The sequence below is a fragment of the Euprymna scolopes genome, chromosome 29 (genome assembly GCF_053919585.1).
Source record: "Euprymna scolopes isolate OS-2025 chromosome 29, ASM5391958v1, whole genome shotgun sequence".
NCBI lineage: Eukaryota > Metazoa > Mollusca > Cephalopoda > Sepiida > Sepiolidae > Euprymna > Euprymna scolopes.
Window position 1 is genome coordinate 114,514,101 of NC_136510.1, and position 27,841 is coordinate 114,541,941.

Genomic DNA, 27,841 nt, shown 5'->3' on the forward strand with positions numbered 1-27,841 from the left:
AATATTTTTATTTTTATTCTAAAAATCTTTTTTTTTTCAACATCAATAATCATTTTTTTCAACATTAAACATCACTCAAACATTAGAAAATAATTTTTTTTTTTAAATTTACAAACAGTCTTTATTTGAAGGTATTATTTTTTTTGTTTAATTTCTCACTTTAAAATGTTTTTTTTTTTTATAATGTTAATTTTTTTTATAAAACACTATAAAAAAACTTATCAAAAACCAAATATTTCTAAAATAGTTTCGTTTCATTCGTCACCGACAGAGGAATTCTTGCAGAGCTGGCCATTAAAATTTGATTTCCTCGCTGAAGTGAAAAAAAAAAAAAGTTAAAAATAAAAATCTTATTAGATAAAGAACTCAAATTAAAAAGAAAATATGGGTTTGTATTACTGTACACATAGATTCGAAAAAGTTATCAAAAAAACAAATATATAACAAATAAATGTAACCAAAGGCAAGATAAGTTACTTTTCTACCTAACTGGATATGTTGTTAGTGTTTTTTATTTAATGTAACATGTTTATTCAGCTCGAAAATTTGTTTACCGATGTATTGGAAAATTAAAAATGGCGCCCAACTCTCTCTCTTTGACACGGGAAGTTTGGGAAAAGGAGTTAAAAATAAAAAATATGTAAAATACAGTTAAAAACCCACCGAGTATATGTCAGCCTATGTCACGGTAACATATATTGAGCGAGTTTCTAACCGTATTTCGTCTAGTTTTTTATTTATAACTCCTTTTCCCAAACTTACCATGTCAAAGAGAGAGAGAGAGAGAGAGAGAGAGAGAGAGAGAGAGAGAGAGAGTCGGGCGCCATTTTTAATTTTCCAATACATCAATAAACACTGTATGTTTTTCGAGCTGAATAAACATGTTACATTAAATAAAAACACTAAAAACATATCCAGCTAGGTAGAAAAGTAACTTATCTTGACTTAGATAACGTTTATCGAAAAAGTTTATATTGTACATATCCGTTATGGAATGAAGTTCTCCCCCCAAAAAAATTCCACTTAATTTCATCAAGTAGATTTTTCTTACAGCTAAAAAAAAACCAAAAACAATTTGTTATGATACCGAGCAAAAGGTTCGATTTTTAGGAAGAAAAGCTAGTATTAAAGATGGGGAGGTGAAATGATGAGTAGAGATAAAAGAAGAGAAAACAGGAATGCCTTTCGTAAAGGTTTTATCAACTTAAAAGTATACACGTGTTTTCGAGAATCAATATGGCGGAATCCTTAATTGCGGCCAAGGGGAATAACTACGATCCTTTAAGAAAAGGTTATATTGTACATATCTGTTATGGAAAAAAGTTTTCCGAAAAAAAAAAGATTCACTTAATCAAGTAGTTTTTTTGTAACAATTTGGAGAGAGTGTCAGCGCTTTAAACGGAGTTATCTCCCCGTGGCATGTTCAAAAAATTCAAAGATGTCCATCTTAAACATACTGTCATAAAAATGTATTTTACGGCTATAAAAAAAACAAAAAACTACTCGATCAAATTAAGTGAAATTTTTTTCGGAGATCTTTAGTCCAAAATGGATACGTACAATATAATTTTTTTTTTTTTTTTTTCGATATTTTCATTTTTTTAATGTCTTGATTTGTACAAGTACCCGTTAATCTTTCAAATACAATCAAAAAGTTGTTGGAAACCTACAAAAGAATTATGATAAACCGGCTTTCAAAACTATGTTCTATCTTTTTACCAACATTTTTGCCCATACTTAGTCTAACCTTGTTGTTTTGCATTTAATTTTCAATTTAACGTTGAAAAAATTAGCTTCAAATTACAATTAGTTTCCTTGTTTATTAAATAATTTTCAAATTTCAAAGAATTTAATGTTATTTTTATATGAAAGGAGGTAAATATAAATGTTCATAATTTTTTGACATGGCAATTAAATAAGTATTGTTGTTTTGGATAAAAACCACATATTTAAAGAAAATTGATCTGTCGACTAAACAAGCACCTTTTGATTTTCTTTAATGAAAAACTACTTGATCAAATTATGTAATTTTTGGAATATGATATCTTCGTTCTGTAACGAGTATGTACATCATACAAACCTTTATGTATTTTCTTTATTTTTAATTTCTGCCATAAGTGCTGATTTGAATAAGCACCTTTAATTCTCCTGTAGCATTAAAAATGAAACGCAGTACATGATGGATGGAGGGAGGGGGGAGTCAACATAATCGCTAATTTAGAATTAAGATGGGGATATTTTTTTCAAAGGATGACTTGATTGGGGCCTGCTCTTTCAAAAATCTTTATACATTATCATGTATACTCTGAGGCATAGTGTGGAAGATCAACTATCAACATAATCTTTTTCCTACAACAATTCCAGAAAAATATCATGTATAGAGAAGCCCACTGCACATTGACCTGATCAGGACCTTTCACCTTGTCAGCAGGACTTTTTAATCTGCTGCAGAAGATTGAATTATGTCCAGGCTCCTGAAAGTTATTACATCTTTTCATGGTGACCTGCAGGGTACCATGCAATACAATGACTCTTAATTGGACCCTTTTCCAATCAAGGGTGAGGGTGTAACAGGAGTGCATACTTGCCTTGACATTCTTTGGCATTTTTTCCCTCTCTTCCAATAAGTCAGAGAATAAAGTGTTTCTTCATACCAAAAGCAGAGGCAGCCTGCAGAGTTTAGCATGACTATCAGTCTAAAAAAAGATTAACATCCTCGGCCATGTAAGCAGTATCCCAAGTATCATCATTGACAACTACACTCTCGAGGCTGTTGAGGACTGTACATACCTTTGCTCCACCATCTCCAACAATGTTTCTCTGGATGCAGAACTCCACAAATGTATAGGCAAGATAGCAACAACCATGGCTTACTGGATGAAGAGACTCTAGAATAACAAGATGCTGACAACCAATACCCAAATGAAGGTGTACCAAACCTATGTCCTCAGCATGTTGCTCTATGGTAGTGAATTATCGGCCTTCTACTTTTAACAAGAGAACAGAACACCTTCGACTTGCATAACCCCAGGAGAATTCTACGAATCAGTTGACAGGACCACATTTCAAGCAAGACTGTTCTTGATCAGGTAATCATCCCGAGTATGTTTGCTTTGCTCACACAATGATGGCTGGTTGCTTGGTCATGCCAAGCAAATGGACAATGGAAGGATTCTAAAGGATATTCTTTATGGTAAACCAATACTTGGCTCCAAACTAGCAGAAAGATATTTACAAGTGGGACATGAAAGCAGGCTGGAAATCTGTGGCTTAAGACTGTAGTTGCTAAAAAAGAGCTATAAAGGAATGCTTCAAGAGTAATGAAAGATCACAAACAAAGGTTGCAACACCATCTGCATCTGTGGCAACTGCAACAGAGCATGTTGATCCAGGATAGTCACAGCAGATATTGCAATTCACCAAAAGACAAATCTGAGGCACAGAACTCCGTCCTGGGTCAATTATTTTCTTTTACTGACGTTTATTCATTTTGGATATCCAATATTCTTAACTCTTTTATAGCACTCATTTTTATCCACTGTTTTGAAGTTTTAGGGTGTAGAAAGGAATTGTTTTATTCAATTTTTTTGTATCGTTTAAACAATTTATTTAATGCAAAGTGAGTTTTATTTGCACAGAAGAGAGCAATGTTTTTATGTTTTAAGTTTTTTAGACTAATAAAAGTGTTTTCTGTGTTGAATACAATGGCTTTCTGTATGAATGTCTGTGGGTCATGCTATTACTCTCTATGTTCGACCATTACACGCATCAATGTCCAAAATTGCACTTATATGATTAAGTCCTTTCACTAAAAATAAAGGTCATAGAAAAGAAAAATGTGACATCTATAAGAAAAATTGTCAAATTTCTCCAAATAAAATTATGTAAAATAATTGTCTCCTGACCATCAAAATCTCTCAAGATTCACCAAATACCTAATTTAAAAATAATTCAATTCTACACCCCTCTCCTGGGGTTCAGAACTCGGGATGCTACTGTTCATTTTCAATTCACACAAATACACACGTTAACAAAAAGTAGTATACGTACATACACTTACTCACACACGTTGACAAAAAGCAGCACACACACATGCACACACATAGACATACACACATTGACAAAAAGCAGAACACACACACATACACACACAGGCATGCTTACACACATTACCAAAAAGCAGCACACACATACTTAGAATACTTATGTTGATAAAAAGCAGCACACACACACACACACACACACACACACACACACAGGCCTACACTGCCCCATAGTCAAGGGACACCCAATCCATTCTCAACTCATGCATAGCATACACAAACATACTCTTATGCAATATGACAAAAGACAACACACACACACATATTCATGCACTTACACAATCTAACACAAAGCAACGCACATTCACACAAATGTCTACACCATTGCATGCATATACACACTCAAACTACAGACATAAAAGACATTTTATTATTTTTCTAACTGAACATTTTAAATGAATAATTACATTGCAATTTGGTATATCTATATATTTCGCTTTGTTTGTTTTGTGGTCTTGGATCATCGATAATTACATTTTATTCAGCAAAACAAAATAATTGATGCAATTCACCATGACTTATGGATGACTCTGACATTAAAAATATCTGACTCAAAATAGGTATTCATACTTTGTGTTTGCTCATCTGTACTGTTGATTCCATCATTGTGACTCTAAAATTTCCCCCAGATGGAATAATTTACTCTCTGATTGACAACCACTGCTCTACTACCAATGTTATACATAGACTGGTTGAGAATATTTCTCTTAATAGTAGAAGATTTAATAGATCCTGGCTTAGGTTCCCTTTCATAATGTAATAGTAATCACAAGAACACTAGTTCTCTTTACCCAATACTTGTTCTGAATTGCGCAAACAGTCAAAGCTAGAAAAAGATTTCTTCAGTACACATGTTTCCTGAATCAATGCACACAATGGCCAAACAAAACTACAGTAAAAAAGGTATTGGCTATGGACTTTTCTTTTTCACCAAAATATATACAAGTAGGTTTAACTGAATAAATTTTGTTGCTGATTCAAATTTCATCCGCAAAGTGAGTTATGCTTTATTGTTGGTGCATCATTTCAACCCAAGGCAAAATTAAGAGTAGTTCCCCTCATCAATCCATATCATCTTGAACAGTTATTCTAATTATGATCGTATCTAATGTTTTATAAGACAACAATTGGGTATCAAAGGCTATCTTTAATCTATAAGAGCATCTTCATGGTATGTCAACAATTAAAATACAAAATGAACACATTTTAAACTTGAAAAGGCTTTCTTGTAGTTTCTATCTAGAATTTATTTTCCATAAATGGTGTGTAGGGCCAAGATAATATAAATGAAAACTAATTTTACAAATTTTAACACTTGGTATTCCTAAACTTCTCCAAGATGGATGTAACAAAGTTTATAACTTTATCATTGGTGCCTGTCAAATTACACATACTTGAAAATATCCATCTCTACTGTAAGTAAAGAGGCAAACAAGATGGAAGTACTGAAAGTGTATATCCTATGAATAAATAGATGGGTGAACTGCATACTCAGGCGTTCTTTTAATGAAAGATGTATTCAAGACTACAGATCATCTATGCTTGCAATCGCCTTTTCTGGATACCAGATGTAAACTACTTGCCAAGTATCTTGCAATACTCTTAGGTTCAACTCAAGAGTGTTGGTAAAATGACACTTTCAAACATCAATATGTAAGTCAGCATTAAAATTTGGTCCCTATAACCATCTGATATCATTTTATTACCATGTCAAAAACGCTAATCTTGGCATGCTTACTGCAAGACATATTCACAGACAGAATATTTGAACCTGATGCAAACACCTGTAAACTCATCCCATAGTCTTTTATAAATAAGGGACACCCTTAACCTAGGAAAGAAGTTTTAATTTTATCAGATAAAAAAAAGTTATTTTTCAAACACATCTATGTCTGCCAAGCTTGAATCAGCCAAATAGGTAAAACTCATATTAAACTAAAAATAAGAGTAAAAATTAACATTCTTATTGAATAACCAATAGTTATGACAATTAGAATAATAGTATAAATAAGAATGCAAAACAGTTGTATAGAAGTTTCACAAGAAAAAGACAAAAAAAATTGAAAATTTATATAGAATTGATTTATTGTGTTGCTGCAGCCACTGACAGGTAATTCCATTTGGCCTTGTTTCATGGAGAAGTGTTTTGCTTCTGCTGATAATATGGACAATACCAAGATGGGAGAACAACAGAACTCCCTTTTGAATTCTGCTAGATACTATTTCTTTCTAAACATTGTTTTTACATTTAACGACATTACTCTGACAATTCTAGCAATGTAATGAAACTCGGTACTAGCTGACAGTAATCGGTTTTCTTTTGCTCAGCTCAATATGACATCATCTTTCCTCCAAGTGCTGTAATTATTCACAGAAACTTAGTAATACTCCATACTTGATTGTATATGTCGATAATTATTATTCATTCTTTGACTCATAAGAGTATTTGTATAAGTAAAGATATATATATATATATATATATATATATATATATATATAGATAGAAAGAGAAATTTATTTAAAATAGTTTACTGTCTCATAAGTGACTGAAATAAGTTTATAAAACTCCTTTTCTTTAAGGAGACTTTATTGAATGAACTAGTTCCTTACTAAACATATCCACCAATGAAAAAAATCCACTCATACAAAAATAATCCGAATCATATTCTGTTTTGTCAAAATTGTTAATGTAATCTTTCTGTATCATTATCAAATGAATCCAAACGTTCTGTGGTTGACATTGGTTTCCCTGATATTTTTATAGTCAGAATTCTTTCCAGAAACACATCAGAGATTACAGGACGGACCACATGAAGGTTGCCAGCATCCTAAGTGAAAGTTATTTTATGGAATGAGCTAGATTTGAACTTAGGACGCCCAGGTCGTCAGTCTGTGTCATTAACCACTTGACCACCATCACCTCCTAATAAAACGAGTAAGAAAAATAACAAGTAGAAAACCTTTAATCAGTAAAAGCAAAATATGCCATAACCTGGCTACATGCTGACTCACCCAAGAAAAAAAATATTTGTTTTCAGAAAACATACAGAGGAAATAAAAGTTAAAAACTTAGAGAGAGGGAGGGAGAGAGAGATAAAAGACTGATATTGACATTTTGATTTTTTTGGGCCATAAAGTAACAAAATATGATTTATTTAAACTTTGATTAAAGGTAAATATGAAATTCTTTTTGTTAATGTTTGATGTCGTTTATTTACAGATTCAGATTATTATGGGAAAGGATGATTTACAAAAGACGATTGCTAAACAAAGAGTGGAGAAACCTCTGGACTATTCTACTTAATTTGGATACAATTCCAGAAAAATAAATATTTGGCAGTATTTGAAGAGAAATCCTGTTCAAGAAGACATGCAGAATCCTGTTACTGGAGAGAAATCTTTTTCCATTGGCGAATGTGAATCATCTCAAGAATCTTTATTAAAAAATGACGCACAAATCTACAATGGAGACAAACCATATTCATGTCACTTTTGTGACGCAGCATTTGTTGAGATGAACACACTCAAAATTCACATGCGAATTCATGCAGATGAAAACCCATTTTCTTGTCCATTTTGTGAGTCAACGTTTGATAGCGATAGCAATTTGAAAATCCATCTACAAATACACACAAGAAAGAAACGATATTCGTGTAATGTGTGCAAATCCGTATTTTCGCAACTTGGTCATTTGAAAGATCACAATCGAATCCACACCGGAGAACGGCCATATTCTTGCAAAGTTTGTGGAATTTCTTTTGCACAAAGTTCACATTTAAAAACGCACGTCCGCAGGCACACTGGAGAGAAACCTTATTTATGTACACTTTGTAAATCTGCGTTTAACACCAGCGGCAATTTGAAAATTCATATGCAAATACACACTGGAGAAAAACCATTTTCTTGTGAAGTGTGTTCATCCGCGTTTTCTCGGATTGGCAATTTGAAAAATCATATGAAAAACCATGATGTAGAGAAACCATACCCTTGTACAGTTTGTGGATGTCGGTTTTCACAGAGTTCTCGTCTAAGAATGCACATGATCATGCACACAAAAGAAAAAACAGTTTCTTCTGAAGTTTGTGGATCTACATTTAGTGAGAATAGCAAATTGATAGATCACCTGCAAACACATTCAAATGAAAAATCATATAATTGTACAGTTTGTGGATCTACATTTAGTGAGAATAGCAAATTGATAGATCACCTGCAAACACATTCAAATGAAAAATCATATAATTGTACAGTTTGTGGATCTGTATTTCAGATCAAATCTACTTTTGAAAATCACATGCAAATGCACACAGGCGAAGAAGGAATTCTCCCAATCAGTGTCTCTAGGAAAACAGGTGAATGTTTAGCATCTGATGGGATTTCTCTTTCACAAGAGAAACAAAAAGATGAGAAAAATGAAAAAGAGACTGAGAAAAAAAGAGAGAAAATACATTCTTCCCCAATTTGTGACTCTACATTTAGTGACGATAATGAGTTAATAGGTCACATGACAACACATGCGAGTGACAAAACGTATAATTCCACAACTTGTGGATCTGAATTTCAAATCAAATCCTTTTTAGAAAATGACAAGAAAAAAAATCTCTCGGTTGAAGTTCCTGAAATGGCAGGTGAATGTTTAGCACCTGATATGAATCCCTTTCTGCTATCAAAACCAAATGATGCAAAAATTGGACAAGAAAGTGAGAAAAATGCTTTTGAAATAGGAGGTGAATGTTTAGCACTTGATAGGAATCCCTTTCCACAGTCAAAACAAAATGACGCAAAAACTGGACAAGAAAGTGGGCAAAATGTCTTTGAAATAGGAGGTGCATGTTTAGCCCTTGATACAAATCCCTTTCAGCTATCAAAACAAAACGATTCAAACATTGAAAAGGAAAGTGAGAAAAAGGCCATAGAAAAAGGAGGTGACTGTTTAGCACCTGATACGATTCCCTTTCCACAGCCAAAACAAAATGATGCAAATATTGAAAAAGAAAGTGAGAAAAAACGTGCAAAAAAACATCCTTGCACGATTTGCGGATGTTTATTTGCCGAGCGATCCGGCTTGATGATCCATGTGAGAATACATACAGGAGAGAAACCATATTCTTGTGAAGTTTGTGGATCTGTATTTTCACAACTCGGACATTTGAAAGATCACAATCGAATCCACACTGGTGAAAGGCCATATTCTTGTGAAGTTTGTGGACTTTCTTTTTTGCAAAGTTCACATTTAAAAACACACATACGCAGACACACTGGAGAGAAACCTTATTCATGTACGCTTTGTAAATCTGCATTTAACACAAACGGCAATTTGCAGATCCATATGAGAATGCATACAGGAGAACGTCCATATTCTTGTGAGTTGTGTCCATCCGCATTTTCTCGTGTCGGCAGTTTAAAAAATCATATGAAAATCCATGCTGTAGAGAAACCGTATCCTTGTACAATTTGTGGATGTGGGTTTTCTAAGTATTCTCGTCTGCGAACACACATGCTCATACACACAGAAGAAAAAACATTTTCTTGCGAAGTTTGTGGGTCTAAATTTAGTGACAACAGCAAGTTGGTAGATCACCTGCAAACACATAAAAATGAAAAACAGTATAATTGCACGGTTTGTGCATCTGCGTTTCAGAGCAAATCCATCTTCGAAAATCATATGCAAATGCACCAAGGCATAAAACCACATTCTTGTACGATTTGCGGATTTTCATTTTCCGATCGATCGCGTCTGGCAGTTCATATGAGGACACACACTGGTGAGAAGCCATATCGGTGTGAAGTTTGCGGATCGGCATTTGCACAGAATCACAATCTGAAATATCATATGCGAACGCATACTGGTGAACGTCCATATCCTTGCACGGTTTGTGGATCAACATTTCAATTCAATGCTGGATTGAAAGTGCATATGCGAGTGCACACCGGTGAGAAACCATATTCTTGTAAAATTTGCGGGTCAGAGTTTTCTGTTCGTTCCGCATTGAAAGATCATTCACGCGTTCACAGCGGAGAGAAACCGTATCGTTGTGACGTTTGTGATTCAGCTTTTTCACAAAATGCACACCTCAAGACACATCGCAAAATTCACACAGGAGAAAAACCATTTTCCTGTTTCGTTTGTGGTTCGGCTTTTATACAAAAATCTTCTCTCAATTCTCATATGAAATCACACAGGAAAGAAACCACATTGTTGGAAAATTGATCTCAAATCTCTCAGAATATTTAGAATTCATGTATAAATTGTTGGTTTATCTTTTTAGATTACTCAATTGTATTGTTTTGAACAGCTGCTATATGATTTCATTGTTACCAGAGAATTGTCATCGTTCCTCTGCAAACCACTCACTAAGTATCTTGCAATACCCTTCAGTCTAATTCAACCATATTGTATTATTTGTTTGTTAGCATTTATTGTTGTAAAATTGATCACAAATCTATCATTTAGACAATTAAAAAATATTCACATGAGAAAATTCATGTATAAATTGATTGCAAATCTCTCAGAAAATTAAGAATATTCTAAGTTTGTATTAAAATCTATAGAAGTATGGAAAAGTTGTCAAAAAAATATAACAAATGTTACCAAAGGCAAAATAAGTTATGTTTCTACCTATCTGGATAAAATTTTAGTGTTTTTATTTAATGTAAAATGCTTATTCGGTTTGAAAAACAATTAATATTGAGTGCTACCAAAGAGCAAGAAAAAATAGCCACAATGTCTTTGGATACTCGACAATCACTTCAAAATAAGAAATAAAACAAAGAAAATAGTGGTAGAAACCCACCCCAATAAATTTTACAGTGACATTTATTGGGTAGGTTTCTGCAACCATTTTGTTTTATTTCTTATTTTGGAGTGATTATCAAGATTTCGAAGATGTAAAGAGACATCGCTGCCACTTTTTCTTATTCTTTGGTTGTATTAATTATGAATAAAAGAATTCATGTATATTACCTAAGGCCAAATTAAGAATAATCCTCTTCATGAGACTATTGTATTGTTTTGAACAGTATGATCTCAATATCACAAAAGAATTGTCATCGTTCCTCTGACAATTCTCTCATAACAATGAGATCATACAGCAGCTGTTCAAAACAATATGATTCTTCCTTTTCAAAGAAATGTATTACAGGTCTGTGCTGCACTGAAACACTGTCTTTTTCACTTGAGCACCTGCCCTGAAAAGGTTCTCTGCACATCAGTGATGCCCAAAATACAATTGCAAATTAGGATTTCTACCCAGTCATGGCTGATAGAATGGGAGCATGCTATCCCTATGGACTAAAGAAAAGGGTTCCATTCAAAATTCCACACATTCTTAAATTTAACAGAACAATTCCTGAATTTGACAAAATACACCTGAAGAGAGTTGGAGGTTACACGTACCGAAACATTGTGTAAAAAAACACCCAAGATGAGAACAGTTGTCTAAAAAATTCAAATAATATAAACAATCAATCGTTATCTAAAAAATTCAGAAGCTTAATCTACCTTTTTATAGAATTATACTTTAAAAGTGCATATAAATACTTGCATAAGAGAAACCATACTTTTGTAAGTAACTACTCTTTTTGAGAAATCTATATGACTAACAAAATATTTACAGAGCCTACTGGTAATTTTCTCAGGAAAGAAACACTGGATCTTGTGTAAAAACCCATCTTGTGAGTTATTGCTTACAAAACTAGTTGCTCAATTGAAAGTAATGCTTTCCTTCTGTAACTTTGGAATTGAACCCAGATTGGTATACTAGTTTTTCCCCTTTAAAATTTTTGTTACTTTCAATAGTGGATGTTAAAATACTATGAATGTTCCCATCTCCATCTACCATGACATGATAGCAGAAAAATGCAGCTCTGAGGAAGGGGAAGATAAATTCAGTTCATCCTAGGTGATAGCAAATTAAATTTTCAAAGAAAACATTTTGGATGACAAGTAAAATAAATATAGAACTGAAGAGTATTTCTATTTAAAAAAACAAAAGCAACTCATTTATACAAAATGAATGTAGTCAGAATAATTATAAAAATACATTATTTCATTCAATATAAAGTTTTTCAATTTTATACTTGTATGAAGAGTCATATTTATTTCAGTTACAAGGAATAGTGTGTTCTATCAAACTAGCATAAGGTATCAACATGCATCTCAACATGAAGACGCCACTATTTGATTGTAAAATTGCAAGAAAAATTCAGATCTAATTACTTTTTAAGTAATAGATTTTGTATAATGAATAATTTATTTACTTGATTTTTAATGTCTGAGAAAAACAATATGATATTTACCTAGTAAAGTAAATACATGTTCTGAATAATTAAGAAATAAAAGCATTTTCATTAGTTAAAATATTTTATATGATCATATCAGATCAGAATGAAGTGCCATGCAATGTAAATTTGCATTTCAGATCAAACTTTGGAAAATCACATAAAAATAAACACAGGTGAGAGCCGGAAAGTTCTTGGGGAAGCTTAATCAGGCATATATAGACAATGATGCTTCAGTTCAATGACTCAAGAATGGGAAACTTCTATTTGATGAGGAAATTGTAGCTGGACAAGATCAGGGCTTAAAATGAATTAATGAAAAAAAATGGTTGGCCTACAAGCAAATGACCTGTGCAGCTTTTGCCAATCAGCAATTGAGAGCCACCTAATGTCTGGATGTCAAATCCTATTAGCAGATGCTTTTTACACTGCCTGTCACAACAAAGTATGTAATAATTTAAATCCATAAAATTTAAATTGAACTCGGATCAGATAAACACTTTTTTACAAATGACATTCAGTTTCTAGCCATCTAATATATAAAAGGCTATATGTCTGTCTGGCTCCATATTTTCAAACTCTATCTCTCCGAAACTAAAAGTTGCAGAGCAGAGCTCGAGGCCTCAAATGATTGGAATTTTTATGGGTCATTCTTTTATGGGTCTTTAGCCGGTTAAAATAGTTTTTAAGTGTTAAAAATGGGTCAAAATTGAAAAATCATACATTTCGTACATTCATCTTTGTTTTTAATTTTTAATCAGTTCATATGTGTGTCATGTTGCTACAGTGGTAACGTCACCAGCTTTGCTACAGTTTTGCTTTCAGTTTCGATTTTAACTGATGGCACCCAAATATTTTTTCTTACTTTTGAAATCACGGCTCTAATAATATATACAGAATTTGGATGAATTAAAATATTATATTTAAGTGTATTTTACGCCCGGGCAAAGCTGGGCACCCCTGTCCCTGCTAGTCTCACATAAAACGGTGTGAGAAATGAATCTCACAAATTCAATACTCCCTGGCTGAGGCAAAAATAATTCCACAATTACAAAACCATACCTTTAAACTCAAATTTTATTCAGTTATAACATCCAAGAAAGGTTATTGGTCCGAGTACAGTCCTTACAAAACGATGGGTCAGTTTTGCCTCTCAAATTGAGAGCCAGTAGTTAACTCCATTTGTTGGAGTGGTAGCGTGATTTTCCTTCAAAAAGGTCCATGATAATTCATGGTGTTCTCTGCAAGAGTTCGAGTCTCTTGGGATCCTAATTGAATTGAGAAAAGTTCAAACATTTAGATGATATAAACAAGATGAAAATGTTCAAATGATGCCATCCTCTAATTGGGATATCTTCGGCACAAATATAAAGGTGTCTCTGCTCATAGAGATTTCAAGTCCTTTTCACCAAACATTGAGGTGATATAAACACGAAATTGTTGCGGCTCCATTCTTGATAAGGCATTCTTCTCGGGGCCGACTTTTGGTGAGTCTTGCTCTTCCCGGAGGTTTTTGTAGACTCAAAAACAAATGGATGTTTACAAAAAAGGTGCCAAGTAATTATCTTGGCTCATACAAATTAACCAATGACAGGCTGCCTACAAGAATTGTGGGTAGGTGGCTTAAAACATGAAAATAGCATTGTAACTGGAATTTCTCACAACGGTAACTGCTGTATAGAAGGTGTTAGAAGTTAAATAAAAAATTAAAAAAAAATGCCAAGTGAAAGAGATTTGAATCCAAACAGCAAGTGATATCAGAAACTGAGGCTATTAACAAGCTTTACCAAAAAAGAATCAAATTGTTTGAGAAACCTTGGAATCAGTTTATCAACACAGAAGGACACAATGTTGATAAAGTTGAATTTTGTCTAAAATTTGTTTTAGTTTACTTCAGTCAAAGTTCTCAGAAATCAAGGGTCTCCCATTCCTGAACTAACACTTGATCTCTATATGAGATACGTAGATATTTGAATATTCCATTAAAGTTCTCGTTTATCTTTTAAACACTGAGTTAGAAAAGAAATTGTGAACATTATTTCCTCTTCAATTGGCCATGTAAATATGTTTTAGTTAACTTTTCTTAGAGTCTCTTGGTCTTACTGGATTCCAGGACAAGAATTCATCTAGTCTAATGAAGTATCCAACTTTGTGCTATTTCTTATGGTAACATGACTTGAAGAAGATGCATCATTTCTTATAAAAGCCAGTATGGGTTAGCGATACTGATGAGATCTTACTTGAGCCACAAATACTATGGGGTTTTGAATATATGGTTAGAGTTTACTTCTAGGGAAACGTATCCTCATGCCAGATTCTCCTGACAAATTCTTGTAGAGAAAGACCTTAGACACTCGAGGGTAGCGTCTAGTAGGCATTCAAATGTTCTCTAATAGGCATTCAAGTTAAGAGGAAGTTAATGTAATGAAGCAAGGATTGAGCCGACACATCTTGTATGGTCTCTACTGAAGAACTAGACTGTTCATAGGAGAAAAAGTATTAATACTTTTTATATAATCTATATAATAATATGTTTCTATTACTGGAAAAGGTGGCTCATTGTTCTCACTCTGTATTACTCATTATAATACTGATTCTAATGTAATAAGATTACGACAAAGTAGGATAGTAAGTAATAACTATAATCTAAAGGCTGATAGGATGTATAACATAATCATGTTGATGCATCGGTTCTCATTAGATAAGTGGAGTTAAACAATGGTGAACCTGGCCAATACCAGATGGGTGACTATTTTGGAACACTAAGTGCTGTATGTATTCAAGTAAATCAGTTTGTATAATACCTCAGGAAGATGAACGCCCTTGCTTTGCATATTTCCAAGTCACAACAAGATGTAGTACTTGTTAACATCTCTATGACATTCTATGGGTTAGCATACAGGAGGTAAATGGAGAGCCTCAGCTGTGGTGAAGATAGTATATATCTAGGAAAGGAGAGGCGTTTTGTTTTACAAGGGAGTCACCATGGAAACACAAAACCAGATACAGAGAGACTGTTGGTGCTGTATAGCAATATTCTAGTGATGATGTCACATGCTTCCAATTCATCAAAAGTCAACATGAAAGTAGTAATGCTCAGAAAACTGTCATAAGAATGCTAATGTTAGTGCATAATCTGGTCCAATTGGAAATAGCAAAAAAAGAAAAAGAAATTTAAATTGAGAGTGTGCATAGGTATTTCATTTGGAATGTGACTGATTGTTGTGATGATTTCATGATTGAGATGCTTCTTTCTCATTAAGTCACCATCGTTGCATTAATTCTTTGTCTCTTGTAAGGCTGACATCCGTCATCTCTGGCGCTAGACATTTAAAACTTCTCTTTATACAGAAAGACAAGAGATGTTCGTTGAGAGTTTATAAGGATTTTATTTTAAAAGAATTGACTCACACAAAAGAGATAGACTAAAGTTTTCTTAATTCCTTTATTTGGCGAGGGGGGGGTCCTTACAGCATGTGACTTCCATAGACAGGTGAGGGTTAGGGTTAGGGTTGAAACCTTCATTTATTTCTCAGCTTGACAAATGATCACATAATTCATCATATCGACTCATATCTCTGTTTTGTTGCCTGACTACTTGCTTTGTGCTTTAACATTATATGTCAGTCATCTATGATTCATAGCTGGGAACGATCTGTTTTACAACTTTCATGTTGCAATATTTTCTGAAATATTGTTTTTTTTTAGAAAGAAAGAACACATGGTACAGTGAAAGTGGCCATGACGACTACCTCTCTTTATTATTTTATTATAGTTCGAAAGACAAGGGATTTTTTTAGGAACACCCTTTAAAGGAAGGTAATTATGACATAGTATCACATCCTCTTCTTTCAACTGACTAAATGAAAAGAGAAGAAAAGGAAAATTTTTAGAAAATGATTAAACAAAAACGTTAATTTGTGATTCTTCTATCTCTCAATCTTTTGGGTGCTCTGATTATACGTTTACAGCTGGTTGTTTGATCCATTGCATTGTTGTTGTATGTGTTTGTGCTTGGTACTCTGAGCTGTGTTTGTTTAAGGAGTGACTGTTGCTTTTGCATGTTATTTATCTCTACGCTGGGTGTACAGTTTTTGGTGGACTCCTGAGGAATTTCGGTTGGGTGTAGTTTTGAGAGAGTTTTTCAGAAGTAGTCTGTACTGTATACAACCTTGGTTCTTTGCTCAGTTGTTTGGAAAGTGCCTCTTTATTTAAAATACGCTCAGGTTATCCTATGGTATTATTACCATACATTAACAGGGGTACTAATTAGAGGTCACCATTTCGGTAGGCTCCCACTTCGGGGCGCCTCCGATAACAGGGAAAACTGGAGCGCTGAAATAGAAAGAAATACTGGTAAAAGAAGACATTGTCTTCTTATAAAAATGAGGACGTGTAACGCGACTTTGTTATGAATTCATGAGCTTTTATATATCCAATATATATGTGTGTTTTCCCGAAACTCGGGTTACAAAGAAAGACAGTGCATTTTGTAAAGTCTGTATTAATGTTCAATGCTCCTCTTGGCTACCTAACGGGAGCTGAGGAGTGAGGCGTGTGTTCTGTCTCTAGTCGCCGTGGAAGTAAGGACGTTTCCTTCACTCGAATATCCCACGTAAACCGTTCTTGCTTTTCATTGGCTGGAACCTCTGATGACGTATAAGGAGAAAGGAAGGAAAAGAGAAAAGAGTAGGGAGAAAGAGAGAACTAAGGTGAGAATACAGTCTAGTCTCGTAGTAGTAGCAGCTTGCTACAATCCTACGTGCAGTTTGGGTAGATCTTTAATTTGTTAATCATGATACATCTTCTGATTTGCTTGCCTCTAAGCAAGCGTGTCATTATCGTTTTGGTGATTCGTTGTGCATTTGACAGATGTTTCCAGTTAGCTTTCCTTTGGTACAGAAGTTCACCTGGTTATGACATGGTATAATCTTTAGGAGTTGTCTATAGACATAACAATACTATGCCCAAGTCTTTCCTGTTCTCTGTTAGTGAAGGAGAAATCCTTCATGACTGAGACAATTTTAATTTTTGTTCCTTTTCTCCACATTAAAAAATGACCCTGGTGTCTAACTCTGTCCCGTGGGGAGGCATAGTAAATAGGAACAGCTTTCTTGAATGCAGATTTCACTGCCTGGACACAACGTTCTGCTAAGCCATTCGACTGCAAAAAATTTGGGTGATGATGTGGGATGTGTTGCAGCAGGACGAAAAGCCACGTGAAGGTGCCAATCAATCATACAACCACAAGATAGACAAAAGTAAAAAGATAACGGCAATAGCAAAAGAAGATTGGCAGACACTGACATTCGTTTATAGACAATGAATATCGTGTTTTATTTATCAAGAATCGAAATGACAAATTTTAGGTAATGGAGATCATACAATCTGGGACAGTCTGAGTGAGACAGGATCAATCGCTGGAAACTGTTAGCTGAACGTCATAAAGAAACACACAAGGAAGAAAAGAAAAAAAGAGAGAACTTGGGAAAAATCATTTTTTTATTGCGGACAGTCCTAGAAATGAAGGTTATAGAAAAGAGTTTAGTAACTTGCTAGCTGCCAAAATATATCCATCAGGTTTATAAGAAATTAGTCTTTATTATGAAGTAACAGTAACAGTTTTCAAAAAAATAGAAATAGAAAGAGAAGGCGGACTTACTCGATGGCAAAATATTCAGAGTTCAAATTAAATCCCCCCTTTTTTAGAAGAGTTCTTTGTGCTTATAATAGTATTCTCCTTTGAAAGGCATTTTATCGTATTCTTTTTTTTTTTTTTTTTTTTAAGGAAATCCCGGTTTTCTTTTTTAAACATGTTTTTAGCACATCGTGCTTTTTAAAAAATTTTTTTAATAAACTTCTTTGCATAAATTCTCTCATACTTAGTACATTCACTAAAGTGAACAAATCCATATTCCTCTTCTACAAAAGAAAATTAACCGAATTAATCTAAACATTTCTTGCACTTATAGTGTGGACAGCAAGTGAACGATTCCTCACATATCTTCAAGAGTCTTCCTTTCGATGGGGTTAGAAATGATAAATTTCCAGGTTCCGGCATAATTTCATAGTCGTTTTTCAGGTAGCTTAGAAAAACTTCTTAAGACGAATTTTGGATTCTTGTTCTGTAATTATCCTTTTCGTGATAATTAAAAGATTCACTCTCTGCCATTACTCGATTTTACAACTAATTTTTATGTCTTAGTTAAGACAGAGTTGCTGAGTGTCCACGATAAGATTTCTGGTCTTTTTTTTTTCTTGCCTGAGACTTCGACAAAATATGTCAAGTAACTTAGACATATTTAATCCATCTTAACGCTAAGACCTCTTGTCAGTAACTGTCTTTTAATTTGAATTTTTCACCGTTGAGTGGGAAAATAAGTGGCTCATCCAATCAGCGAACCGAATGGGATCAAGTGTTGTTAAAGAGATAAAAATAGAATAATTCAGAGAGAAAAGAAGAAGAAGAAGAAGAAGAAGAAGAAGAAGAAGAAGAAGAAGGAAGAAAAGAAGAAGGAAGAAAAGAGGAAGGAAGAAAAGAAGAAGGAAGAAAAGAGGAAGGAAGAAAAGAAGAAGGGAGAAAAGAAAAAGGAAGAAAAGAAGAAGGGAGAAAATAAGAAGCAAGAAAAGAAGAAGGGAGAAAAGGAGGAAGAAAAGATGAAGGAAGAAAAGAAGAAGGGAGAAAAGAAGAAGGAAGAAAAGAGGAAGGAAGAAAAGAGGAAGGAAGAAAAGAGGAAGGGAGAAAAGAAAAAGGAAGAAAAGAAGAAGGGAGAAAAGAAGGAAGAAAAGAAGAAGGGAGAAAAGAAGGAAGAATAAGAGAAAGAAGAATAAAATGGTGGAAATAAAATTTCCACATATCATATATAATGACAAAAATGACAACTGAATACTTTCAGATATGAACACTCATAGATTATTACGTTGAAGGGCTACAAAGACGGTAGTTGTATCATTAAAATGAGCGACCTTTTCTGTTCCAGAATTCATTTTTCTACAGTCATCACTATTCTCAATGCATCCCTACTTCTGATGCACGTTCATGACAGATGTACACGTCCTGGATTATACTTAAACTAGTAAAAATTTGACTATATCTTATATTGTCAAGTGCCTTGGAGATACCTAGTGCTACCACCTTAGCCTTAACTGCTTTACTTTTATGGAGCCGTTCCAAGAGTAATGCCTCCTATTTTTTATTCCACTAAAATGGATCAAAGGAGATTGAAAATTGCATTATGATGACTGAACTTATGCATTCATGACTTGAAAATTTCACCTCTCTTTTGCAGATATTGACAGTGTAAGACTTTAAGAAAGCAACTCCTATCATGGATGTGTGTCAGAAGCAGAGATGCGTCATTGAATCCCTTCATGCAGAAAAAATTTGAACCTATCCATATTCATTGGCACCTATAGAATAGTTACAAACCAATACAGTTGATGTCAGCACAGTTAGAAGATGGGTTTGTTGATTTCAGAGTAGCGACAAAAATGTGAGCGTAAAACGCGCTTCAGACTTTTATGACTAAAAGCATCAAAAAAGGCTGGCAAAAGTGCATTAAAAATGTTGATGACTGTGTAGAAAAATAATTTAGAGGTACAAAAGCTTGCTCGTTTTAATGGTATTACTCCCATCTTTGTAGCTCTTCAACATTTAAGTTTTTTTAGTTAAAAAATAGGAAGCCTTACTTTTGGAACAATTTTCATAGAAAGTGACCAAAAATAGATTGCACATTTAATGCTATCTCAACAAAACTCTTTTCCTTTGACAACTAAGAAACGTTTCCAACTATTGATGATCCATTACTGATAGTTCTTTTCAAGAATCCAACCTTTAAACTCCTGCAGTTGACGTCATCAAATGTTAGCTATCACATTGAAAAAGGTCAAATTAATGGGCGAACAACAAATAAACAATGCTCACCAAAATATGTAACTTACAATGTGAATTTATTACGGACGACTGGTACAAGACATGTTTTATAAAAAAGTTAGGAGAAAATCTCCACATGTCCATACAGTATGGTGTTTCAGATGATAGAGAGAGAGAGAGAGAGAGAGAGAGAGAGAGAGAGAGAGAGAGAGAGAGAGAGAGAAAAGAAGTCGATATCGCCACCTATCGGTTTAAACATGCAACTCTGGAAATAAGGGGCAATAACCAGATATGTCTCAAACTTGAGGGTTTTGTGCATTATGTCTGTGTGTGTGCTGCATACAAGCAAAACTGAATAGTAGTTCGACAAGCGTCCCTATACTCCTTGACCTGACATTTTCAAATGATATACAGGGGAATAAGTATATAGATGATGGAACCAAGTCTGCTGCAAAGAAGTGTAGCATATGAAAATTGCAACGAACAAAAGCAGGAGCAAATTCTCACGGTTGGAGATTTTGAAATACACTTCCTTTCTGCCATGTCCAATCAGAAACCAGGTCTCAGTCATGTGACAGAGAGTATAAAACGTGAAACCAGTAATACACTCTCTCTCTTTCTTCCCAGATCTTGGACGGACAACAACTCCATGTAGAACAGACCTATTGCCCTAACTTTTCTCTTGGGACTCAACCAAACCCACCCGACCTTTGAGCCTGGTGTTCAACTATGACGTTATACAAACAAGCCAACATGGCTACCTCTGTACACGGATTTCCATAAGGTACATACAGACATACTCTCTTTTAACCATGGGACTCTTTAATCTTTTGCCCCCATCTATACATGGACGCACACTCCTATTACCAACTTCAACACGTATCCACTGAACTTTTATCTCTTTCAACAGGCTTGTCTAATCTTTAATGTATGCAGAAACTCTTTCCACGACTAATCTGTTTCATTATCCTTACTAACGAAGATAACCAATAAAGATGTTTTTAAATGTTAGACTGAGACTTCTTTTGTTTTCATTCATACTAAAGAAGGTAGATTCTTTCTACAATATCGTTTTTCATTCGTGTATGGAGTAATACTATCACTGTGCATATTTTACAAGTAATGTGCTATAAAGACCTCATTACACCTATACTCTTTCAACGTAAATAACCTATAAAGGCTTTCTCTTTGCATAGACTGTAATAACAACCCTTATAATATTTTATAAAAAGGATCGTCAAATAGCAAAAAAGAAATCTATTAATAAAAAATCATATATTTAAGCAACCTACACCATTACGTGTAGGCTGTCAAAAGTTAAACCAATGAAAAAAGGAATCGAATACTAAGTTTGTTGGCTATTGAAAGTCTCGAAGCAATATATCTTAAAGTGAAGATAGCTTTACTCAGTGTCTAGATGATCGAAGCAAGAGAAGAAATGTGTTTCTTGTTGGTGCCAGAAATTTCTATCTGAGCTGCAAATCACACAGAATTTGGAAGTAGTCTTTAAATAGTTTGGTCGGAATTAGTATACACTGGAGACAGATTTGACCTCACGTGACGAAACCATTTTGCAAAGGTTACCCTATACAAGAAGAGTAGTTATGGTTTCGGTTTCAGTTGATGGCATCAAAGTAATTTTCTTTTACTTTTGAAACCTTTACTATATATATATATATGGGTACAATATAATAATCAATAGAAAATTTGCTCTATAATAATAAATGCAAAATCTGCATGAATTAAAAGATCATATTGAAATGATAGTTGTTGGTATTTAGTTAAGAAATAGTTATTTAAAAATATGCTTAAATATTTGCTAAAGTAACAGAGATACTATAACATATTTAAACATATTTTATAACTGGGCAACGCAGGGAGGCTTGCTACCTGAGGTAATATCACTTGGAGAAAGTGCACTATTCCTCATAAAAGCTAGTGTGGGTTAGCCATACTAAAAAGATCTTATTTGGCTGCGAATACTATTTGAATTTGAATATTGTTATATTGTCATCTGCCTATTTTATAGACACACTTTTACAAAATGTATATACATTGATGACAGTGGTTTTTGTAATCATCAACAATTTTTTAAATCAATGAAGTTTTTTTTATTTTACAAAATGGTAATGTGACAGGTGAGAGGATTCAGGTCAATAGAAGCGATGGTTGTGACGGGTGATCATATGACAGCAGAGGTGAACCACTGGCTTCGCTCCTCTCTGTCTGATTACCTTTGTTTTGACTTTGTTTTTATATTTACATCATTCCATTATATTTTTATATTTACATAATTTTATTATATTTTTATATTTACATAATTTCATTATATTTTTATATTTACATAATTTCATTATATTTTTATATTTACATAATTTCATTAAAATTTGTATTTACATAATCTTATTATATTTTAATATTTACATAATTTCATTATATTTTTATATTTACATCATTTTATAATATTTTTATATTAACATAATTTCATTATATTTTTATATTTACATAATTTCATTATATTTTTATATTTACATAATTTCATTATATTTTTATATTTACATAATTTCATTATATTTTTATATTTATATAATTTCATTATATTTTTATATTTACATAATTTCATTATATTTTTATATTTACATAATTTCATTATATTTTTATATTTACATAATTCCATTATATTTTTATATTTATATAATTTCATTATATTTTTATATTTACATAATTTCATTATATTTTTATATTTACATGATTTCATTATATTTTTATATTTACATGATTTCATTAAAATTTGTATTTACATAATTTTATTATATTTTAATATTTACATAATTTCATTATATTTTTATATTTACATCATTTTATTATATTTGTATATTTACATCATTTTATAATATTTTTATATTTACATCATTTTATTATATTTTTATATTTACATCATTTTATTATATTTGTATATTTACATCATTTTATAATATTTTTATATTTACATCATTTCATTATATTTTTATATTTATATAATTTCATTATATTTTTATATTTATATAATTTCATTATATTTTTATATTTACATAATTTTATTATATTTGTATATTTACATCATTTTATAATATTTTTATATTTACATCATTTTATTATATTTTTATATTTACATCATTTTATAATATTTTTATATTTACATCATTTTATAATATTTTTATATTTACATCATTTTATTATATTTTTATATTTACATCATTTTATTATATTTTTATATTTACATCATTTTATTATATTTGTATATTTACATCATTTTATAATATTTTTATATTTACATCATTTCATTATATTTTTATATTTATATAATTTCATTATATTTTTATATTTACATAATTTTATTATATTTGTATATTTACATCATTTTATAATATTTTTATATTTACATCATTTTATTATATTTTTATATTTACATCATTTTATTATATTTTTATATTTACATCATTTTATAATATTTTTATATTTACATCATTTTATAATATTTTTATATTTACATCATTTTATTATATTTTTATATTTACATCATTTTATTATATTTGTATATTTACATCATTTTATAATATTTTTATATTTACATCATTTCATTATATTTTTATATTTATATAATTTCATTATATTTTTATATTTACATCATTTTATTATATTTGTATATTTACATCATTTTATAATATTTTTATATTTACATCATTTTATTATATTTTTATATTTACATCATTTTATTATATTTGTATATTTACATCATTTTATAATATTTTTATATTTACATCATTTCATTATATTTTTATATTTATATAATTTCATTATATTTTTATATTTAGATAATTTCATTATATTTTTATATTTACATAATTTTATTATATTTTTATATTTATATAATTTCATTATATTTTTATATTTACATATTTTCATTATATTTTTATATTTACATAATTTCATTATATTTTATATTTACATAATTTTATTATATTTTTATATTTACATCATTTCATTATATTTTTATATTTACATAATTTTATAATATTTTTATATTTACATAATTTCATTATATTTTAATATTTACATAATTTTATTATATTTTTATATTTACATCATTTCATTATATTTTTATATTTACATAATTTCATTATATTTTTATATTTACATAATTTCATTATATTTTATATTTACATAATTTCATTATATTTTTATGTTTACATCATTTTATAATATTTTTATATTTACATCATTTTATGATATTTTTATATTTACATAATTTCATTAAATTTTGTATTTACATAATTTTATTATTTTTTTATATTTACATAATTTCATTATATTTTTATATTTACATAATTTCATTATATTTTTATATTTACATCATTTCATTATATTTTTATATTTACATCATTTTATTATATTTTTATATTTACATAATTTCATTATATTTTTATATTTACATAATTTCATTATATTTTTATATTTACATCATTTTATTATATTTGTATATTTACATTATTTCATTATATTTGTATATTTTCATCATTTTATAATATTTTTATATTAACAACATTTCATTATATTTTTATATTTACATAATTTTATAATATTCTATATTTACATCATTTTATAATATTTTTATATTTACATAATTTCATTATATTTTATATTTAAATCATTTCATTATATTTTATATTTACATCATTTTATTATATTTTTATATTTACATAATTTCATTATATTTTTATATTTACATAATTTCATTATATTTTATATTTACATAATTTCATTATATTTTTATATTTACATAATTTCATTATATTTTATATTTACATAATTTCATTATATTTTTATGTTTACATCATTTTATAATATTTTTATATTTACATCATTCCATTATATTTTTATATTTCCATCATTTCATTATATTTTTATATTTCCATCATTTCATTATATTTTTATATTTCCATCATTTTATTATATTTTTATATTTACATCATTTTATTATATTTGTATATTTACATCATTTTATAATATTTTTATATTTACATCATTTCATTATATTTTTATATTTATATAATTTCATTATATTTTTATATTTACATAATTTCATTATATTTTTATATTTACATAATTTTATTATATTTTTATATTTACATCATTTTATTATATTTTATATTTACATCATTTTATTATATTTTTATATTTACATCATTTTATTATATTTTTATATTTACATAATTTCATTATATTTTTATATTTACATAATTTTATTATATTTTTATATTTACATCATTTTATTATATTTACATCATTTTATTATATTTTTATATTTACATCATTTTATTATATTTTTACATTTACATTATTTCATTATATTTTTATATTTACATCATTTCATTATATTTTTATATTTACATAATTTCATTATATTTTTATATTTACATAATTTCATTATATTTTTATATTTACATCATTTTATTATATTTTTATATTTACATAATTTTATTATATTTTTATATTTACATTATTTCATTATATTTTTATATTTACATCATTTTATATTATTTATTTTTTATCTTCATTATCATACGTTGCTTCAAATTCGCACATGCATTATGACCTTTCACACATATTAACAAAAACAGATTGGTGATAAATTGATAAAATAAAAGTAAAATATTCGGACTTTACCGATTTTAAAATGAATTGTTCTAAAAACAAAATTATGTTATTCTGTTGACTAAAAGATTGAATAGATGAATAGATTTAAATAGATTCCCCAAATGTTTTATTAAGTGGAAGAATATTGAACTCTTAATTATATTTACAGTAAGAAAACTATGAATATTTATTGTTTAAAAAAATTAAATTATTACAATTTTAATATATAAAGAAGAAACATATTCATTTTCATATTTAGCTGACAACACTTTTTCTTACAAAGGAATTCATTTTCTCTTAATATTATTGACTATTACAATTATTATTAAGAGTAAATTATACAGATTGATGTAGACAGCAACATAGAGATTCCATGGGGTCAAACTATTATAAGGGGCGTTCCAAAAGTAATACCTCTTATTTTTTATTCTGCCCAAATGGATCAGAGAAGATTGTAAATTGTTATGATGACTGAACTGTTGCAGATATTCATGGTGTATAACTTTAAAAAAGCAAGCCCTATTATGAATGTGTGTCAGACGCAAGGATGCATCATTGAATTCCTAGCAGAAGTGCATTGAGAACGGTGGTGACTATATAGAAAAATAAATTCTAGAACACAAAAAGTCGCTCGTTTTTATGGTATAGTTCATGTTTTCGTAGCTCTTAAACTATGTTAGTTGCAAAAAATAAAAGGCTTTATTTTGGAACAATCCTCATACTACTACTACTACTACTACTACTACTACTACTACTATTACTTAGTACTACTTAGTGTAAATTTTATAAAAAATTGTGTATTTTAATTAGGAAAAAATAAATACAAAAGAATTTGTTTAAAACTTACAGAAATGAAAGGAAGCCATGTTCAATCAAGAAGTTAATACCATGGAGGAGCGAGGATGTTGTGTAGCCGCGCACCTCCATCAAACCCTTGTCCTCCATCGCTCCCCCTCCCCATGTAAACAGCATTTTTGTGAAATATTAAACAGTTCTTCTGCTCGGTTAATATTGGCACATTACTCACTGAAAAAAAAAACGGTTAATTAAACTGCAGAAGCACCTGTTAAAAACTATACATTCTATATTTGAATACCTCCTCACTTCCAAAAAGAACTAAAAGCATAAAAATATGTTTTTGTTAGGGTTTTTTTTTACATAGGCACCACCACTTATCAAGGCCAAGAGGCCACTCGAGGATAAGAGATAAAGAGTGTTCCATAGAAATTGGACAATATAGTAATCGTTAGTAATGGAAATTTGGTAAATTTGTTAACTTATATGGAATGGCTCAACAAAAACTTATGTTAGACTTGAAAAACAACTATATTGTAGTCAGCTGGAAAGCAGGAAAACGGAAGACACTTCCATAAGCGTGCAGTTCTAAGAAAGAAGCTTTGCTCATGGAATCTACATTTAGGTTTAGGCACAGATAGAGTGGGGGAAATTATTGATAGTGTTTTCTGCTAGACGGGTGTTTCTTGTGAAAGTTTGGCGAGGGAGGACCATAGATTAGAGCTCAGCCGAGCACTTGCCATGAAAATAATGATAAAGCAGAGACAAACTCGTAACATCTCTTCTGTGAGAAAGAGGTTGCAGGGAAGAGAAATGGACATCCCCTACGAGGCTATGAAGTCTATTTTGAACTCTATCAAGGCAGGATAAGTCCTTTCTAGCAGCTCCTACCCAAATGTGGCAACAGTACTCCATCCTTGGACGTACCTGGCTCTTATATAGATAGAGAATTGCATCAGCAGTGAGATATCTACTGGATCAATAGAAGAATCCCACCATTTTTCCAGCGGCCTTGACAACAGATTTAATGTATTTGTTCCAGTTAAGATCCAGAGTAACGGTCAAGCCCAGAAGCTTGTCAAAACATGAGGCCTCCAAAGATGGGAGCCATTCATTT

The 27,841-nt window shown here is 30.8% G+C and overlaps 1 protein-coding gene and 1 long non-coding RNA gene across 4 annotated transcripts in view; one reads left to right on the forward strand and one right to left on the reverse strand.

Moving 5' to 3' along the window:
- The window catches only part of LOC145252829 (uncharacterized), a 42,292-nt gene extending 23,124 nt beyond the window's left edge, over window positions 1–19,168 (forward strand). For all 3 annotated transcript variants that reach the window (XM_080112803.1, XM_080112801.1, XM_080112802.1), the window contains one exon: window positions 7,324–19,168. In XM_080112803.1, coding sequence (XP_079968929.1) covers window positions 7,474–10,311 — 2,838 coding nt within the window. In that variant the 5' untranslated portion in view covers window positions 7,324–7,473 and the 3' untranslated portion in view covers window positions 10,312–19,168. The remainder of the gene's footprint in view (window positions 1–7,323) is intronic.
- On the reverse strand, window positions 1–26,987 carry LOC145252832 (uncharacterized). The gene is made up of 2 exons (XR_013863684.1): window positions 26,777–26,987; window positions 1–313 (listed from the first exon to the last, which is right to left on the reverse strand). It is a non-coding gene; the product is annotated as an uncharacterized LOC145252832 (long non-coding RNA).
- Between the last annotated feature and the right edge of the window lie 854 nt (window positions 26,988–27,841).